Here is a 21,477-nt window from a genome sequence, read left to right as displayed (position 1 = left end):
CTCATATTGAAAAATTACACAGATTTGCAGATCCATTGTGAGAAGATTATTTTTGAAGTGTGTCAGCAAGATGTTGATTTATTGTTTATTTATTTCATATTAGTACATTTTAAAAATTCATTGCCCAAGCTGTGAGCTGCCTGTCATGGGAAGTTAGCAGTTGCACATGGGAAGAGAATATGTTCTACTGGTACCCATCTAAAAACAAATGCTTGTCTAATGCCAAATACTATTCCACAGAAGTATAGTGGCTGGATTCCACGGATTTTGGACTTACTACTGCTGATTGCTGACTTGGTACTTTGCACCACTATCATACCTACTAATGATGTCATTATCACTGTCATTATTATTGTTGACCATAAATTAATGACAGTTTCATGTTTCATTGTATTAACTGTGTGGTGTATTGAAAAGTAATCCTCTTGACATTTATATCTGTGACTAACATGAAGGTCGTCTTTGTTTTCTCACTGTAAAACAGTTTCCTTCCATTAACGTAATTTCATTGCATTATGAATGTAAATACCTTATTTTCATACTCTGTAGACCATATGAGTGTGATTGTGTTTAAATCTGGAGTGTCGGGAGGTAATCTTAAGAGCTAAATGTCCATGTTTGCCACAGACAACATCAGTTTAAATATTTCAAGTATTTTTTATTATTTTGAACATTATTGTTGGAAATATTTCTCCGAAAAATTGTCAAATTATATACAGATAAAAGAAAAATGTGCTTGACAGACAGTAGCAGGTGCAAACATGTAGACAAGCGTAAAATTGTTTCCTTTTGAAACCAGTGGTTCCCTCTTTTGATAAATGAGAGAAAAGAGTTGGAAGAAAATAGACTGGTAAGGCTTAAGGTAAATTGCCAGTGAACGGCTGGAAAAACAGTAATAATTTTCATAAAAGTTTATGAGGGTCTAACTACATAATGTGAACTCTGAATGCAAAGAAATTTTAGGACAATGAAAGTGTTTTGAGGATGAAGATTTTGGTATAAGAATAATCAGAATAGCTTCGGTATAAACTTTTATATATAAACATTTATGTCGGTCAGTAATTTAAAATTGTTCCTTCCAGTCCTATTTAAAGTCTATAGACTTATTAAATACTTTTCCTATATGCTTAAAACTTTGTGCCTACGTTTATGACATTGTTATCTAAAAAGTAGACTACAATCAAATGATTTCAGTCAATAGTTTTTATACTATAAATACATAAATTAGACAATTAAAATCAAGGTAATTTTTAAAGAATTAATAAGGGTATGTTTTTCCTCCTGGTGATAGTAAGCTGGTGTCTGTAGTCTACCTTTCTCCAAATGATAGCCTGAAATATCACAAAAAATTTCAGACCTCTAGCTCAAATAGTTTTTTTTTTTTTAATTGCATAAAATAAATATGTCAGAAAATTTGATTCTTGGGAAATTCAGTTTAAAGGCACATTTCATCTGTTACTCACATCTGTTGTTCTTAAAACCCTTCAGTTGCATAATATTCTTCATCTGTGTGTTCCTCATCTTGTCTCTTCTTTTTCTTGCTCCTCTGTGCTACTCTGGCCTCTTTAGTTTCCTCAAGAACCCATTTTTCATGCAGAAGTTTTTGTTTCATGGCTTCCCTGTTTGCTTCCAGACTTAGCAAGCGACTTTGCATGCGACTCCGCTGTGCTCCGCTTGCTAGCTGCCCCGTTATAACGGGACAAGTCCAAACAAGTGACAGTAAGAGAATCGCATAAATTAGACACATCGCGAGTGCATAAATTACCCTAACTCCTCGCTCCCTTCACTTACACGCTTCAAACTTTGATACCGCCAAGCAACCACCGACCTTAGTACGTGATGTCAGTTTCAACTTAATACACACTTTCTTTCCCAGGGAAAAATGCCTTCAAAGACGGAAATACAAACTGAAAAACCAATTAAAGGAACTCAGAGGAAAGCTGTTTTTTGTCTTATGTAATTACAAATTAAAAACTGTTACTTTCCTTCAGTTGTACTGTGAAACCTTGTTTCTTTCCGCATGTCACGCTTCTGGGTCAATGCAAACACGGTTGTTACTGCATACCGGCATATATTTAAATTTGTTTTTAAAGATGTTTTCAATGTCCAAATCAATTCATTTTACTACCAAAATGTTCACAAAACTCTAAATAGTGGTGACTACTAGCAAGGATAGTGCTGAGTTACATTCTTATACTTAGCCTGGATTATGATGTGCCCTCACAATGGATCGACTGGCCATTGTGCATCATCACTTTTTACTGAGGAGACTGCAGCTGCAAGGAACCAATGCTCCAGCATGTGTCCACACTAACCAGACATACTGCCACGCTTGTGTCTTACTGGAAATCCACCATTGTCCCAGTAATGTCCAGGTGCAATGTGAGAGGCTGCATCTTGTGTACTGCTGTTATGGGTATGGGTGCAAGATAGCATGTAGTGTGCTGACAACTGATGTACTTACTGCACACAGGCCAAAGCAGACAGTTGCAAGATGCCTTGGTTTGTGACATGCAAAACAGATGGTGTCATAGAAATGGCAGTTACATCATTGATGGTGTGGGCTGCAATTTGAACATGCTTTGATGACACCAACTTTTTGGGTGTCCTTTGACAGTGATGGGAAAGAAAACGTTGCATTAGCCCCCACTCGCTTTGGGACACACTGATGGTGAATAAAGTGCTTCCATTGGTGCTCATCTACCGAAGATGGGTGCAGGGGATCCACTAACTACTGAATCTTGTGTCAGTACACTCCTGTATGAATGGGTGTTTGGTAAATCGGATGATGGCATTGCTTTGAAGCCACCAGTTGATTGTAGAGCACAACGGTGACTAACACTACTGACTATGTCGACACCAGAAGAATTGTGAAACATAGCTTGCGCTGATGCTCTTACTTTGTAAGTTTTGGCAATTTTTAACATGTCACTCAAGGTGAAATCGGATGCCTCTAAAGCCGTCACATTGATTTCTCAATCAGGAGCGAGACGGATAATAACCTCACAGATTAAGGTGTTTGCATACGAAGTATCACACTGTTACTGGAAAAATCAGACTTGCATGCCAAGCCTGGTAAGTCATCAGCCAGTGTTGAGTAGGATAGCTTAACGCATTAATTATACTTGAGCCTAGCTACAATGAAGTGAATTTAGTGACTGTAGTAACCACTCAGCAAACCACAAACATCAGAAAATGTCAAACTACTAGGATCTGGGAGAGGGCATAATTTTTGCACCACTTCATACAGTTTACTGTTAGAAGATGGTAAGAGTGCACACAGATGTCCAGGGTCAGTTATTTGACTTGCCTTGCAGAGAAGCAGTTCATCAAAACAAGCAAATGTCACAGGTGGAGGCAAGCAAACTACTGCCACCCACTGTTGTTGATTTTGCAGCAGCCGTAACAGCAGTATTGCTCGTGGAATTCTTAATGTTTTTCTCGCTGTTTCTGTAGTTGATGTTGCTGCTGGAAATCCCAGTGTTTTTCCTGCTGTTGCAACTCCTGCTGCCACAGGTTTAGAAATTCAGGATTCACACTTCACTGAAATAGTTGCATGGCGAGAAAACTATCATTGCCACTTTTCTATCCTACTCTGCATAAGTAGAACACAGTTCATGATAACTTGCTTTCCTGCTAACATAGAGACTGGCAGAACAAAATAGGTGGTTCCAGAAGTAAATGACAGTGGAGGTAACAAAGTGAACAGACACTCAAAACAATTCCAGAGCATAGCAAAGTTGTCTTAAGTGTATACGAAAGTCCAGGGACATTCCAAATCACAAATGTAAATCGGGCAAGGTCAAAACTCTGTTAATCAATGGGACATAACTAAAGGCTTCAGAGACTAGTGAGAGACTGCCTAGCAATAGGTGGCCTGCGGTATTTAGCGTTAAAACACTTGTCAGAGGGTAGCACCACATTGTTTGCTTGCCGTGGCTGCTGTATATCAGGGAGGTGCAAGCAAGGTTATCATCTGTAGTCCATGTATGTCTGACATATTTTCCCTAGCAATACTTAGACTAGACAGGAAGTTGGAATCAATATTGGATACTAAAGGAACTGCAGGTGAGACGTAACTGTCAACATCCCCGCAGTTTGAAGAAATTTGTGGATTTGAGATGATTATCAGAGCATAGGCAGTGTTTTATATGGTGTTAGTATCATGTCGTCTTAAGGTGACAGTTTTTTCCTCTGGTGTGCTTAATTCACTAAGTGTTTCTGGACTGCATTGAATAGGCTCTGTGAATGCAGAGATAGGTGCAGCAAGTCTCAATCAACTTTTTCCCCTACCTTAACAAACCAGATTGAAGCTAGTATGTGTGCATGTCTCCAAGCTCTAGCCACAGTGCCCAGACTGTACAGTTCACTAAAGTATGCACAGTCTGAAATATGTTCCATTTTGCTCTGTAGTTTTGAGAGATACAGAACACTACTAAAGTTATAGGTTAAACATAAAAAATGAACTTTTTACACAATGTGGATGTCCACATTTTACCACATCTTTTGATAAACACGTCGTTCAGTCGTCCTATCTATTCTGCCAAAAAGATCATGTACAAGTATAATATTTTTAATGTTTACCTTTGCAGTATCCTTGGACACTGGAACCGAAGGATCAAGATAGAGGCAGAAGATCCACTGAAGGAATAAGGTTGAGGGAACCCAACCCGTATATAGGTTGGCAATCAGATGATGATATGAGGAAGACAAGACCTGGCACTATAGAAATAATGAAGACAACTAGGTCTGACAAGTCAGTGCCTGTACAAAATGCACCAACAAGTGGTAAGTATTTAGTAGCAGATCATACATCAACACTTAAAAAGATCTCAGGACCACATGTCGTGCAGATATGACTATAATTTGCATGTAATTTACCAGTGATGGTGGTGATACACTTCGTTGCAAGGGTTTCCTCTTTACCCTAACTCATGATTCACAGTAACATCTTTCCACTAGTAATTGTGCTTCTTCTAGATTACTGTGCTTTAAATCTGGTAATGTATTCATTTTGTTTAAATAGAGACTGTCCTTAAGTAAAATCCGCAGAAGAGAATGTGACTAATAAGGTTAGGGGACATTGGGAGCTCGTATATGTGGTCAGGTAAGAAGTGTTCTATAAATCCAGTGACTGTTTGGGTCTGTGATACATTTTCTTTATGTGGCAATATTAAGTTATTTTTATGGTCCAGTGATGCATAAATCCAGAAGTAGCACACGACACACATGTTGTTTTTGTGTATTAAGTGGTGATCTTTGTTCACGTATCCAGAAAGAAGTAACGAGACTTCACTGAACCGTTTACATTAATAAAGCCAGACTGCGATAATAAAAGATATTTTAGCTGTGTAGATGACATCATTTTTGCCCAAGGTGAAGTACAGTGCTCAACATTAAAATAGCAGCACCATGAAGGCTGCATGCGACAGATGTCAAATTGGTATGAAATGCACTTCATACTTGCATCTGCAAATTATCACCAGTTTAGCCAACTGCACAATATAGGTAGGAGAGTAACACTACCTGTATTCTAAATATAAGAAAAGATGACTCATCTGGTTTCTGTTTCATAAATCACAGTTGAATGTTGGCTATTTGTGAGAAGACAGTGTTATACCTCACATTGGATGGAGCAATTTCTAATAGTGCATTTCATCATTTGATAGCTTAGTTCAGAATGAGTCAAAAAGACTTCACAACTTCGGAATGATACAGAAATTTATTGAAGAAACTTACAGAATTGGTAGATGAGTCATTTTGTTACAAACAACTTCAAAATCAGTGCAACACGCATCTCACGAAACTGGCATTCCACAAAAGACAGTTTGGCAAGCACTGTGTAGACATTTACACTGAAACCATTGGCACAGCATATTAGAGATGCAGTTAAGGCACAGCATATTAGAGATGCAGTTAAGTTTGCTCATGGGTAATTCTGTGCAGAAATGTTGCATTGGATAGATGACGACAAGATATTCCTGAACATAATAATCTTCAGTGATGAGTCAACATTTCGTATCAGTGGTATGGTGAACACCCACAACTTCAGAAAACGAGGCAATAAAAATCCACACACAACCCTGGAAAACTTTCGTGACAACATCAAAGTTAATGTGTTTAGTGCCCTTAGCAAATTGAAAGCGTCCTGCCCTTTCTTTTTCATGGAGAAAACTGTCACTGGTATTGTGTATCTGGACATGCTTGAAAACTTTTTAATTCCACAGATTGATGAATACCACTGAGAAATATGGTTTACTACAAGCAAGATGGTGCACCACCTCATTTCCTCACGGAAGTGTGAGGTTTGCTCTGTAATTGTTTCCCAGGTCAGTGGATTTGCTAAGATGGGCCAATCGCATGGCCACCTTGCTCCCCAGACTTGATACCATTGGATTTCTTTCTCTGGGATTTCATTAAAGACTGTTTGTATGTTCCTCCCATACCAAACAATTGAGCCAACCTGAAAAACCAAATCGAGGCTGCACAAGTTACGCTTGATTTGCTGCAATGAGTGAGGGAAGAAATTGATTACTGGTGAGATGTTTGCCGCATCACAAATGGTAGTCACATCAAACTGAAGTGACACTTGACCCTTTTATGTGAAACTTGAAGCTGTTTGCTACAAGATGATACATCTGCCAATTCTATCTCAATAAATTTCTGTATCATTCCAGAGTTGTGTAGTCCCCTTTTACTCACCCTGTATTGAAGCCTTACCAATACTGCTGTTCATTGTTCCACGATATGGCTGCTTGCATTGGTTGAGATCCCACATTCTCTCATATTTATATGGAATGTATGGGTTCAGGTGGGCCACACTCAACATCATGCAGGGTCTCAAAAGGCCCCACATGCTGATGCCCAAGAGGACAGACGTATTATTTGCTGAGCCATGTTGGATTCACACTGTGACAAAGTCTGGATCACCATGGACTATCAGCAAAGGAAACAGTTTTGCAGGTTCCCATGATGGGATAGCAGAGTGACACATGCTGGCAGTGGTGCACCCAAGAGAGCAATGGACACAAGAATGACACTACAGCATCTTTTCGGACGAGTCTCAGTTCTGTGTGGAGCATGATGGATTGTTTATCAGGTTGTTGATGCTCTTAGGAGGCCGAATGTTGCCAGACGGCATCCTTTATCATCATACAGGCTCATTATGTTGCATGATGAAAAGGAGTACCATAAGTTACATTACATGAACACCTTTGGTTCGTATATTCGGTAATTTGCGACTAAACCATTATATTGTTGGTGTATTAAAACTGGTGGCTGTGCTCTGTCGTCAAGACTTCCATAAAATTATCTGTCAACCAGATAAACCGAGACCACGTGCTGCCCTTGCTGTCCCAATCTACTTTGATAAAGAGAGTGTTAAAGTTCAATCCTGGCCAGCACAGTTCACGAAAACACTTGGGTGTGGGTTACCAAGAGAATGGCAAGTTACAAGTCACCAGCCACTATGACTGATGAACTCTGCCATGGACTTGAAGCTGCATGGAATTACAGTAACTGATCAGCAAGAACATTATGACCACTGACCAACTATTGATACAAACCCATCCAGGCATTATCAGCATCATCTGGCGAGGCATGACTGCTAGACACACACACACACACACACACACACACACACACACACACACACACACAGTGCATGTTGTATTAGTGAGCATGCTGTCTGTGTGTAGAATGGGAAAGGCATGACTTTGACCAATGACAGATTGTGATGGCCTGGAGGCTCGGCACAAGCATTTAGATAATTGCATGACTTGTTGGGCATTCGAGGAGTGCTGTGGTGAGGAGTGCTGTCATGAGTGTCTTCAACATGTGACGTAACCAAGGTGAAACCACGGAAGACATTGCGGGGTTGGGTGGCCACACCTCATTACAGATGTCAGACGTCGTAGGCTAGGCAGACTGGTAAAACATGACACGCTAAGAACTGTGGTGGATCTAACATCAGACTTTAATGCTGCATAGAGTACAAGTGCGCCTGAACACACAGTGCTCCAAACACTCCTAATGATGGGCCTCCACAATCAATGATCTATGCATGTGCCGATATTAACACCACGGCACTGGCAATTATGACTGAAATGGGCACATGACCATTGGCACTGGATGTTGGCCTAGTGCAGAGCATTGCATAGATGTGGCATCAAAGCTCACTGCCCCCTCACCAGAATTTATGGGAATTAGGTGAGTTGTGTGTGCAGGTGTGGTGCCAGCTCCCTCCAGCAACCTACCAAGACCTCATTGCTTCCAATGCATCGCTACTATTATCCGTGCCAAAGGTGGCATACCAGCTGTTAGGTGGGTGGTCATAATGTTCTGGTTGATCAGAGTATCTGTCGTCCAAGCTCACTTTGACTCACATCCAGCTGGATTCGACCTTTTGTTGCTATCTAAAGTGGCATATCTCTGTGCTAAACTTCACGTCTTGTATACTCCCAAATCAACTGCAAATTTGAATCGTGTGGGTGTCCTACTGTGCTGTATAAGCACAATAAGTAAAATTTTCGTATTTGCTATCATTCTTGGTGCAATTTTAATGGCCAGCAGTGTATTTGGGAAGTGGAAATAAGTGGAATACAGGTTCTGGGAACTCTAAGAAGCAGTTATGATGTCAGATACTTACAGCTCTGTACCTTGGCTAAACACTAATTTGTGCATATCACTTTAGAAACAGAGAACCCAATGGAACAAGTATACTATGGAGAGGATTACTTCTGTCCCACTGTGACACACTTGGCTGTGAACAAATTTTAGTTGTACCTTAAATTTCCTTGTTCACTTGACAAACATAAACACTAAAAGTTACTGCAGAGAATAACATCATTTGGTAGTTTGTCATCAACAACTGGTGTGTACAATGCGGTGTCCTTTTTGAGTTAAACCTCTTTCCCAGGCTCTCACAATGAAGTTTCCAACATCTATTTTGGAGGAATTGTGTGCATGTCTGGCAGGTTGAGTCTACTTGGAGTGAGCCAGGATGTTTGTAACAGAATGCCTGTAACCAACCCCAGGCCGTAAGATGTTGTACATAGCAGTTTCAGATGGCATACAAAGAACAGGAGCATAAGTTGAGATTAAGAGGCAGGAAAATAAACACAGATATCCCTTGTGCAGATAAGATTCCAAAATACCTAGGCTGAAGGCAACATAGAACTTCCTGGTGAAGCATAATAATTGAATATTAACCTTTAGGTACCAAGATCTTTACTGTAACATATGGAACACATTGGATGATTTGAAAATATTGCTATATGAAAAGAAATTGAAAGCAGTACAAATACTTCACTTAGGAGGCATTTTGTGATGTGAACTATAGTGACCTTTTTAGGGAAGACTCTTCACTTTGCCTCCATCACATTGCCACACTGAGTAAAAATTCCTAATTATCTTGCTTTAAGATCTTAATTATTTCATCGGGAACAATGAGCTTTGCCTCACAAATTGTTGCTTTCTTCCTTGGTTTTCATGAGTGTCACATACCATTAACTGTTCTGAAAGATAAGTAATGTATTTACCCGAGTATTAGATGACCCCCCCCCCCTTTTTTTAAAGGGCTCCTTGAGAAAAAAATTATTTTTGAAACATTCTGATTAATCAAAATTACAATTTTGTAGATGTAAGGTATCAGCTTAAAAAGTTAATACTGCATCTATTCTAAATGTGCACCATTATTCACTGTCTACATTTTGATCATACGAGAAGAAATAAAATAAACAAAAAGAAATAGTTTACATTACCTTCACTGTCTGTTGTTTACTTTCATCTGTGGTATCACCATTTTTAATCATCAACATTGACATCATCCTAACAGGACAGCTGCTTTGAAACTTATTTATATTATCGTTGTCGCAAATATTCAGCTATTTCTTCCAAATATATTCCTATTTCTGAGGTTATGGTTATGGTGGGACCTGAGAACAACTGTATTTTAAACACACAGCAGATTTTGTTTCTATGCTGATGTGAATGTTACAATGTCCCTCAGTCTCTCATTGCTTGAGTAGAACCAGAAGCGGTCACACCCCCTATTGTTCCCGTCATACCCCACAGTGAGCATCGACAACATCACTGCATCAAATATGTAAGTATGCCATTGGACCCAATCTAGACTTTTAGCATCTCCTGCAGAAATGTATGCTATTATTGACTATTTGTCAGATTTTAAAGTAGTTTGATTCCGAGTACAAATGGATTCAGGCAAACTGAAGTTAAAAAGTGTTCAGAAAAAGCCAAAGTACATAGTATAGATTCCCATGGTTGGCAGCATGACGAAATTTTTCCACTCGCCTCCTCCCACTCATCATAGTTCTCAGCCTCAGCCAAGCTGGTGTCACTGTTCCCCCTCCAAGCCTTCTGTGGTGCTGTGCTTGAACAAAAGCGAAACACAGTCAGCAGTATCTTCTAGGGTGCGGGTCATACACAACAATAGCAACTAGTACATAAAGAAAAGATCGCAATCACAATTGAGTTCAGTTCTCGACTTTTCACTCGTCCTGTGACCTAGTGAAGTCTGTGATACTATATCCGCAGCCCGTGTTTCCATTGTAATTTATTCTTGCGATAACAATTGCAGTCTGTGTAATGAAATTTATTTCATCTGTTAGGCATTCAATTCTTGATTAATTTTCTTTTTCGTTTCATCTGAATGTCACCACCTTGTTCTGAAGCTGGTTAAATGCTGGTGATGTTTTTCCTGGTGTTCTATTACATAAATAGTGATGGAATTTCTCATTTGCAACTCACTTGGTAAATCATTGCAGTCTCTCGTAACCAAATAGAAACTGATTTCTGTTCAGAATTGCGTAATGGTTTTTGAAGAACAAGCTTTTCTCCTTTGAATGGTACCTTTACTTGAAAATCAGCATAAATGTTTATATGTGGTATCCCTACATTATGAGGAACATGAATAAGCTACTATGAACAGTATAGTGAACGTGTTATTGTAGCTGCGATAGATGTGAGCCCACACCCACCACAGTGGTACAAGTTTTATCAACTAGATCCACAGATGTGGAGGAGATTGAGGAAATGTATGATGAGATAAAAGAAATTATTCAGATAGTTAAGGGAGACAAAACTTTAATAGTCGTGGGGAACTAGAATTCGATAATAGAAAAGGTAGAGAAAGAAAAATAATAGGTGAGTACGGACTGGAGGAAAGGAATGAAAGCGCAAGCCACGTGGTAGAATTTTGCACAGAGCGTAATGTAATCGTAGGTAACACTTGGATTAAGAATCTTGAAAGAAGGTTGCATAAGTAAAAGAGACTTGGAGACACCGTAAGGTTTTAGATTGATGATACAGTTGTAAGACAGATATTTCGGAATCAGGTTTGAAATCGTTAGACATTTCTAGGGGCAGGGGCAGATGTGGATTCTGACCACAGTTTATTGGTTATGAACTACAGATTAAAACTGAAGAAACTGCGAAAATGGCAGGTTTTAAGGAGATGGGACCAGGATAAACTGAAAGAATCATAGGTTGTAGAGAGATTCAGAAGGAGCATTAGGAGGGAACAATTGACAAGAAGGGGGCCAAGGAATACAACAGAAAAGAATGGGTAGCTTTGAGAGATGAAATAGTGAAGGTAGCGGAGGATCAAGTAGGTAAAAAGACAGGGGCCAGTAGAAATCCTTGGGCAACACAGGAGATATTGAATTTAATCAATGAGAGGAGAAAATATAAATTACAGTAAATGAAGCAGGCAAAAGGCAATACAGTTGTCTAAAAAATGAGGTAGACAGGAAATGCAAAATGGCTCAGCACAAATGGCTAGAGGGCAAAAGTAAGGAGTAGCAGCATAAATCACTAGAGGTAAGATAGATGGTTCCTACGGGAAAATTAAAAGAGACCTTTGGAGAAAAGATAACTACCCCTGTATGAATATCAAGAGCGCAAAAAAAAAAATATTCCTGAGCAAAGAAGGGAAAGCAGAAAGATGGAAGGAGTACATTGAGGGTCTGTACAAGGGTACAAGGGAGGTGTACTTGAGGGCAATTTTATGTAAATGGAAGAGAATGTAGATGAATATGAGAAGGGAGATGTGATACTGCATGAAGAATTTGACAAATCACTGAAAGACTTGAGTCGAAACAAGGCCCTGGGAGTAAACAACATTCTGTTAGAGCTAGTGATAGCCTTGGGAGAGCCAGCCATGACAGGCCTCTTCCATTTGGTGAGCAACATGTATGTGACAGACGAAATACCCTCAGACTTCAAGAATAATATAATAATTCAAATTTCAAAGGAAGCAGGTGCTGACAGGTGTGAATGTTACCGAACTATCAGTTTAATAAGTCACATTTGCGAAATACTGACACGAATCCCTTACAGAAGAATGGAAAAACTGGTAGAAGTTGACCTCGGGAAGATCAGTTTGAATTTCGGAGAAATGTAGGAACACGCGAAGCATTACTGACCCTACGACTTCTCATAGAAGATAGTTTAAGGAAAGGGAAAACTACGTTTATAGACTTGGAGAAAGCTTTTGACTATGTAGACTGGAAATACTCTCTTTCAAATTTTAAAGGTGGCAGGGGTAAAATACAGGGAGTGAAAGGCTATTTACAATTTGTACAAAAACCAGATGGCTGTTACAAGAGTCGAAGAACACAAAAGGAAGCAGTAATTGAGAAGAGAGTGAGACAGGATTGCAGCCTGTCCCCAATGTTATTCAATCTGTATTTTGATACAAGCAGTGAAGGATACAAAAGAAAAATTTAGAGTAGCAATTAAAGTCCACGGAGAAGAAATAAAAACTTTGAAATTTGTTGATGGCATTGTAATTCTGTCACAGACAGCAAAGGACTTGAAGACCAGTTGAGCGGAATGAACAGTGTATTGAAAAGAGGATACAAGATGAACATCAAAAAAAGAAAATGAGAATAATGGAATGTACGAGGGTATTTCAGAAAGTAAAGATACACTGTACGCCAGAGGAACAGAAGAGTTTTGGTGAGCAAGTTGACAACACTGGTGTTAACCTTGAACCGTTAGCTTTCTCCTCGCGGTTGTTCGGCAGTTGAACGTTGCTTCTGGTTGGATAGGTCGTGTTTAAAATGGCTGCACTGATTCAGAATCCCGCCAAATGCGAAGTGCGCTCCATCATACGTTTTCTTCATGCAAAAGGTCAGCGACCAACGGATATTCACAAAGAAATTGTTGCTGTTTATGGAAACATTATGAATCGACAAAATGTAACGAAATGATGTCGTCATTTCTCTGAAGGTAGGACTGATGTTCATGACGAACAAAGAACAGGTCGGCCATCTGTGATCTCTGATGCCCTTCTTCGGAGAACGGAGGAAGCAATTCATGCGAATAGACATCTCACATTGAAAGAATTGCATCAGATCATAACGGACGTGTCAATGACAACTCTTTATGACGTTGTGACTGTCAAGTTAGGGTACAGGTAATTGTGTGCGCGCTGGGTTCCAAAACTGTTAACGGAAGAACACAAAAAGAAAAGGATGGGCTTTGCATTCGACTTCCTCACACGCCAAGCTGAAGCAGGTGACAAGTTCCTTGATCACATTGTGACAGGTGACGAGACTTGGGCTTATCACCATACACCTGAATACAAGCAACAATCAATGCAATGGCGCCATTCGAATTCACCAAAAGCCAAGAAATGCAAAACGTCGATTTCAGCGAAGAAAATCATGGCTTCTGCTTTTTTGGGACAGACAAGGCATTCTTCTGTTGGAATTTATGCATCCTGGAACGACAATTAATGCTGCTGCATATTGCCAGTCTTTGAAACATCTTCGAAGGGCAATTCAAAACAAATGCAGGGGAATGCTGACAAGTGGAGTCTGCTTGCTTCATGACAACACTCGGCCTCACGCAGCGCTTGTAACCAAAGCACTACTCAAACAATTCAAATGGGACGTATTGGACCATCCGCCATACAGCCCGGACCTTGCGCCCACCGACTTCCATGTCTTCCATTACCTGAAGTCACATCTTAGTGGAAGATCATTCCACGACGATGAAGAGATCAAAGATGAATTGAAATGTGGTTCCGACAACAGGCGGCAACCTTCTATGACTGTGGGATACAAAAGCTTGTGCACCGACTTAACAAATGTTTGGGTAACAGGGTTGTGTCGAAAAATAACAAATAATCCAGTTAATAAGATGTAACTGACGTTTCCTAAATAAATGTTCTATTTAAGGGCTGTGAGCCATTGTATCTTTACTTTTCGAATTGCCCTTGCAGTTGAATTAAGTCAGGGAATTAGATTAGGAAATTAGACACTTAATAGTAGATGAGTTTTGCCATTTTGGAAACAAAATAACTGATGATGGTCGAAGTAGGGAGGATATAAAATGTGAACTGGCAATGGCAAGAAAAGCTTTTCAGAAGAAGAGAAACTTCGAGTATAGATTTAAGTGTTGGGAAGTACTTTCTGAAAGTATTTGTATGGAATGTAGTCATTTATGGAAGTGAAACATGGATGATAAACAGTTAAGACAAGAAGAGAGTAGAAGCTTTCGAAATGTGGTGCTACAGAAGAATGCTGAAGATTAGACGAGTAGATCACATAACTAATGAGGAGGAGGTACTGAATAGAATTGAGGAGAAGATAAATTTGTTGTACAGCCTTACGAGAAGGAGGAATCGGTTGGTAGGACACATTCTGAAGCATCAAGGGATCACCAATTTAGTACTAGAGGGAAATGTGGTGGGTAAAAATTGTAGAGGTAGACCAAGAGATGAACACACTAAGCAGCTTCAGAAGGATGTAGGTTGCAGTAGTTACTCGGAGACGAAGAGGCTGGCTTGCACAAAATAGAGTAGCATGGAGAGCTGCATCAAACCAGTCTGTGGACTGAAGACCACAACAAGAACACACACATAAGAGAAATTTTATTCCAAAACTGTACAAATACAACAAAAGTTTGTAAGTTGATAGAATTTAATGCTATTTCCTCATGTGTTTCACAAAATTTTCAATCTTGTAAGCAGAGCATTAGGTTGTTGTGGCTAGTTCATAGTTTCTCACTTATCCTAGCACCACGAGTCTAATGTCACATGCTTGTTCGAGCAATGTCAATACTGTATCGGAAAGTCTTAGTCTTATTCGAACGAAAGCATTGTTTGCGAAGTCCTACCCTTCGGAATTTTTCAAAATAAATTTGTACGAAACCTCAGTACTCAAAACTTCATTTGTAAATGTGAGGTGACCCCTATATTAATCTACTAAACAATGTAAAAACATTGACCTCAGTAGCAATAGTTTAATTTGTGAATATAAGATGACCCCGGATTTTTCAAATGACAAATTCAGGGAAAAACCTTGTCTTATAATTAGGTAAATACAGTATTGTGTGTGTTTGTGTGTGTGTGTGTGTGTGTGTGTGTGTGTGTGAGAGAGAGAGAGAGAGAGAGAGAGAGAGACTAGGAGTGAAAATCTGATATTGTCCTTTCCTATAAAGCATTGTATCAAGCTATAATGTTATAGCTTGTGAACTGAATGGAGCTTTAATCTCTCTGTATCTCTTTGTGGTGGATTATTCAATTAGCTCACATGGTAGAGAGTATTCATGTGAAAGCAAAAGATCTAGGTACATCCCACAGTTTACCATGTAATTTTAATCTGTGTGCTAGGCTTGTCATACTACAATCTCTGTTGCTGAACTAAAGTGTCGTTCTGGTACCAATTCTAAATAAAGGGTGGGTAAATCCATTTTGCCATGTCATTTCTCCAGTACGCAGGTGAGCTTCTGTGGAATTTGGGTATGTAGAAGAGAATTTAAGGCAAATTGAAGCTATGATTTTTTTCATTGATCATTTGACTTATTTGTAGAGCATTGCCTATAAAATCAGTGACTTGGTTATCACTTCTGGTCCACTACACAAGTCTCGTCTTTCAAAACAGTTCATTTCAGCACAATCTCCACTACAAAGTGAAACTGTAGTTGTGTATATTTACTATACTCCCTCAAAAGTGTGTCTGTTATTTCAAGTTTGTGATCCAAGAACATAGTAGTTAATTTTAATAATCATATGGGAGAAACACTGTTTAAAGGGATTTTAAAGAACATGATGTCCTCACAGGCCATCTATTAAGACATAAAGGACTCCTGAACACAATCATAGAGGGATATGTCGAGGGAAAAAGACCAAGAGGAAGACCACGGCTGAGGTACATGGATCAAATCGTGAAAGATGTGGGATGTAACACCTATAAAGAAATGAAGAGAAAAGCTGAAAGACGCACAGAATGGAGCCAAGCTGCCATTGTAGCTGTTGCAAACCAATCCTTGGATTGACCACTACAGAAGAAGAAAAGATGTCCTCACAAAGAGATCAGGATTGGAGTAATTTGGGAGAGGAAATGGCAAATAGAAGTTCACGCAGTGCCAGTGTTAACCTTCACCAACAATGCTGAGAAATACTGACTTATTTATTTATAAGCAGAACTAATGTGAAATGCTACCGCCACTCAGTTTTCATCATCGGCATCATTCTCCAGGAGATTGGAAGATTGATAATTCTGAAATAAAGACAAGAGTCCAGGTCATAGTCTTTCTTGTATGATGTTCTCAGCTGTCATTTATTTACAAAATTTAAATCTGTAGGATGGCTTAAGGTAGACTTCATCGTGCGCTGGAAGCAGTCAATGGGGTGACAAGGTAGGTGTGATGTGCACATTTTGCCTATAATTTTCATTTTATTTTAAAGAATCTCAGAATCACCGAGAGCTTTAAATCATAATTCATAATGGAAAGGGCAGTGTTTACTACCTGCCTCACGTCTGTTAAGCTACATGTGACTGCTGCCTCCATCCTGATGGTGCCACATGATGAACAGTTCACTGGGTGCAGGCTTGATGCCACTAGATTTTTGAGCTGGTGCTTGAACAACGCCACCAGTTCTCCACCATTCATAAGCTTTGTAGCACCTAGCTTCCAGTGTGGTAGTGGAACGTTGTATGTTGCAGAGAATAGTGGTCCTTCCCATGATTGAATCATGAAAAAATGTGTATTGTATGCAGCAGAGAATACTGGTCCTTCCTCTGTCTGAATCATGAAAAAATGTGTAAAATAAAAGAAAGGCAACCACTTTACCTGGCTGATGTGTGGTGCTTAAAAGCAAGCAGCAGAAAACTATTTCTAGTAGCTTTCGAACTTGTGCTCTTTCTCTAGTAGCCACGTGCGAGTGCATTTGGATGTCTGTGTGGTTGTGTTTGTGAAAGTGTGTACTTTCACTAGAGAAAGAGCAGAAGCTCAAAACCTAGTGTAAATACTTTCCTGTTGCACATTTATGTGTGCCACACGTCATTCAGCTTGGTTGCCTTTCCTTTGTTTTACATATTATTCCATATAGAAAATTCTATTGTTGGGGGTGGGGTTTCGTGGCAAGCACGGACATAACAAGAAGAACTGCAAAACCACATGGTGATTGATTCTGTTGTTGTTGAATCATGCAAAATTACACACAGTATTCTCCACATGAATATCTCACAAAGAAGTTGAAAGAAATTTAAAGTTGGGAGGGGAGGGGGGCATTAGTTTGAAATGTGTTGCGAACCAGTTCAATGGGATTATGCAGGCATGTGATGTTATGTCAGAATTGAATTCTCTTTCCATTGCTTTTTGTAAGACCACAGTAGAGTTACAAATTTTAGTATTCATATGAAAGATACTTAATAGAAGGAAACAATGGAATGTATCTTGCCAGATATAGGCATCAGAACTGCTTCTGTTGTAGAGGAAAAAAAGCTTAACAAAAGTAATGTACATACCAATGTGGAAATTAACTTGAGAAGACTAGGCAAAAATGTAAGTATTGCCAGTAGACAGATATTAAAATACAAAAACTATACTAGTTTTTGAAACTGTTAATTGCTTCCATTGGGTGGAAAGAAGGATTGGTTGGGCAGGAATTTATTCCCTGAGAAAGAAACATAACATTTTCAAAAGCTAGGATGCAGGTACCTTTGTTCGTGCTGTGGATTCCTTACATCTTTCCCTCAAAGGAGTAGTAGTTACATGTCAGGATGTAATTTGTCATTTGTATAAGGACTGAAGTAGTAGGTTTGGGGTTGTTATTTTATCACAACACTTGTTAACAGATGGTTTGAGCTGTCCAAATGGCCCAAAAGCTCTTTTTTGTGTGGGGTAGCTTGTTCTGGCACCAGAAGAGTGGAAGGCCTGGTAGTAGCCTACCTGGGGAAAGATCGGGTTGGGTTCTGGAGAAATGTATCAACAAATGAGGCAATCATTATCCTACAATGTACCTCAGAAAAAAGATTGAAGAAAGACAGCCCCTCATTAGGATTGTCTCAAAAGACTGGCTGAAAAAAGACAAGACCATTTTTGTAGTATTTGTAGATTCAGCAAAACCCGAAGTTATCAGAGATCAAATGGAGGGAGCGAAAAGTTATCACAACTTGTACAGAAACTAGACTGCATTTATAAGAGGAGGAGGATGCAGAAGGGACATCCTAGTTAATAGTTATTATAATATTCACCAAATGCACTTGGCGTCAAACATGTAAACGTGCCAGAAAAAGAACCGTTTACCATCTAATGGTTACTGTTATGAAATGGCTTGCTTGCACACAGCAAGCATACAGTTTCTTCACCGAGTCACATGGGGTCAGGCAAGAGCTGTCGCAGAAATAAATGGAAGCACAAGAGTAGCAACAATTTTTGATGATTTTTTGAAAAATGTTATGCGGTATTTGATCCTTTGAGCCACTGTGGTTTCTGCTGCAACCCACTGTTTTATTCATTTTGTTTGAAGTACCAGTGCTATGAAAGCTGTGAATCAGGGCTTTTGTGAGACTGGCAATTTCATGCTAAAGGCACTAGTACTTCAAAACAAAATTAATAAAACGGTGAGTTGCGGCAGAAACCACTGGGGCTCAAAGAGTTAACTTGAATATGAAGAGGGTGTGTGGCAATATAGATAAACATTCACAGCCTCTGATCTGTCTTTAAACACTGCTATAGTCCTAAAAACAGTGAATGATGATGAACATTACTTTCATAATGTTCTGTTTGGCTTTTTTTGGCAGGTGGATGCCCACTTGGAAACTGTTTCTGTGACGTAAGGAAGGAAGCATAACATAGTCATTGTTGTTTGTATTCTCTTTGGTATCTGGCCTTACTAAGCTTTGCCTGATTTTAGACAGGTCAGTGCTCTTCTTTGTAGGCTGTATCCTGCATTTTCCGTGGGACACGATAGTTATTCTGGAGAAAATTAGGAAGTAGACAGGCGTTCTGTCAAATTATTTTCACAATATTATATCACTTATCTCCAGCTATTTGCTCTTCCCTTTTTATAATATTGTCTTCAAGTTGTAGTCCTCTGTATATTTCTTCCATTTTTCAGCCCTCTCTCTTCTTTGCATGGTACTGGCTTGCCATCTTAAACTGTTGATATTCATATTGTTACTTCTCTTTTCATTTAATATTCCTGTAAGTGATATTTATATTATTTTATATTCGTGCTTCCTTTTACAGCTCTGTCTCTCCTCTAGCCATTCCTGCTTTGCCAATTTCTATGTCTCATTTTTTAGCTCTCTGTATGCCATTCTGCCTAATACATTTTTTGTTTTTTCTTCAGTCATCGTCTAAATTTAATACGTCCTATGTTATCCAAGGATTTCTGCTGAACCTTGTATCTTGACCCAGTTTTTCCTCTGCTGCTTCACTATGAAATGTTTCACAGCTACCCCTGTGTCTTCTGTTGTACCCTTTGCTGTCTTTCTATTAGTCTTCGCTGAATCCCTCCTTGGAAAGTGAACTAAATGGTTGGGTGTCCACGACTCTTCACAGAACCTGGGGTTCGGAGGCTTGTCTGCTCTGTAAAGTAGGATAGATGGTGATCTATGCGTCTCTGCCGAAAAGCATACAAAACTGCTTCATGACACATTTTACTTAAGCTCCTTGACTGGGGCTTTCTTGGCACCCTGCCAACTTTTATTCATCAGTTTTTATCTCATTGGTTGTTTCACGTTAGATTTGGTACATCGCTCAGTGGCCCACGGGTCCAAGAGAACTGTCCCCACAGGGCTCTGTGTCAAGTGTTACACTTTTCTTCACCACTATCGATGAAGTAGTTACTTCCAGCAGACCACTGAACAACCCCATGCTATAAGTCAATGACTTTTGCATTTGGTATAGCTCTCAATCAGTAGCCTTGGCTGCCAGCTCCAAGGTGCCATCCAAAGAGTCGCCACTTGGATCCTTGGCCTTGACTTGCAGTTCTACCCTTTGAAAATGCGAGTCATGCATTTCTGTCGTCATACCACAGCCTGTTCTGACCCAGAACTTGGATGTCCAGTGGTTGGACATTGTTGTCCCAATTTTTGGGACTTTGGTTTCATAAAAAGCTGCCATGGTTGCCCCATAAGTGTTACCTGAAGACTAGTGGCAAGTCTCTTGTTTCCTTGACCACGTTGCTTGGGGTAGTGACTGCACTGTTCCTCTCCATATTTACAGAGACCTGCTCTCATCTTGATTAGAGGTTTATGGCTCAAGAGAACCTTCAGCTTTTTGCTAAAGAAGGGATCTTACCTGCTCAGTTCCCATAGTACCAATCCTTGCTCACCAATGTAATCACTATCCAACAATTTCCTAATCACCCAGCGTATCAGATTCTTTTTGCATACAATGGGCATTGACCTCCTGATACCCTCCTTGCCACCTCAGTTGGGGTTACCAATTGGAATGCACCTTCAGGTACTCTGACAGGCCTCCATCTAAGCACCTCAGCTTGTTCTCCCCAAGTTTTCCTGCATCCCCAAATATCCTTGTTTAGTACCCAAACCTGCCTACAGGAAAATTAAAGAGACCTTTGGAGATAAGAGAACGACTTGTATGAATATCAAGAGCTCAGATGGAAACCCAGTTCTAAGCAAGGAAGGGAAAGCAGAAAGGTGGAAGGAGTATATAGAGGGTCTATACAAGGGCGATGTACTTGAGGACAATATTATGGAAATGGAAGAGGATATAGATGAAGATGAAATGGGAGATACGATACTGTGTGAAGAGTTTGACAGAGCACTGAAAGACCTGAGTCGAAACAAGGCCCCGGGAGTAGACAACATTCCATTGGAACTACTGACGGCCTTGGGAGAGCCAGTCCTGACAAAACTCTACCATCTGGTGAGCAAGATGTATGAAACAGGCGAAATACCCTCAGACTTCAAGAAGAATATAATAATTCCAATCCCAAAGAAAGCAGGTGTTGACAGATGTGAAAATTGCCGAACCATCAGTTTAATAAGTCACAGCTGCAAAATACTAACACGAATTCTTTACAGACGAATGGAAAAACTAATAGAAGCCAACCTCTGGGAAGATCAGTTTGGATTCCGTAGAAACACTGGAACACGTGAGGCAATACTAACCTTACGACTTATCTTAGAAGAAAGATTAAGGAAAGGCAAACCTACGTTTCTAGCATTTGCAGACTTAGAGAAAGCTTTT

The 21,477-nt window shown here is 39.7% G+C and overlaps 1 protein-coding gene across 1 annotated transcript in view; it reads left to right on the top strand.

Annotated features, from left to right (window-relative positions):
* Window positions 1–21,477, top strand: part of LOC126237436 (mitogen-activated protein kinase kinase kinase 7-like) — a 169,148-nt gene that overhangs the window by 95,238 nt on the left and 52,433 nt on the right. The window contains exon 9 of the mRNA XM_049947551.1: window positions 4,593–4,788. Coding sequence (XP_049803508.1) covers window positions 4,593–4,788 — 196 coding nt within the window. The remainder of the gene's footprint in view (window positions 1–4,592; window positions 4,789–21,477) is intronic.

This window comes from Schistocerca nitens, chromosome 2 (genome assembly GCF_023898315.1).
Source record: "Schistocerca nitens isolate TAMUIC-IGC-003100 chromosome 2, iqSchNite1.1, whole genome shotgun sequence".
In the NCBI taxonomy this organism is placed as follows: domain Eukaryota; kingdom Metazoa; phylum Arthropoda; class Insecta; order Orthoptera; family Acrididae; genus Schistocerca; species Schistocerca nitens.
This window is presented reverse-complemented; position numbering and strand designations above follow the sequence as displayed.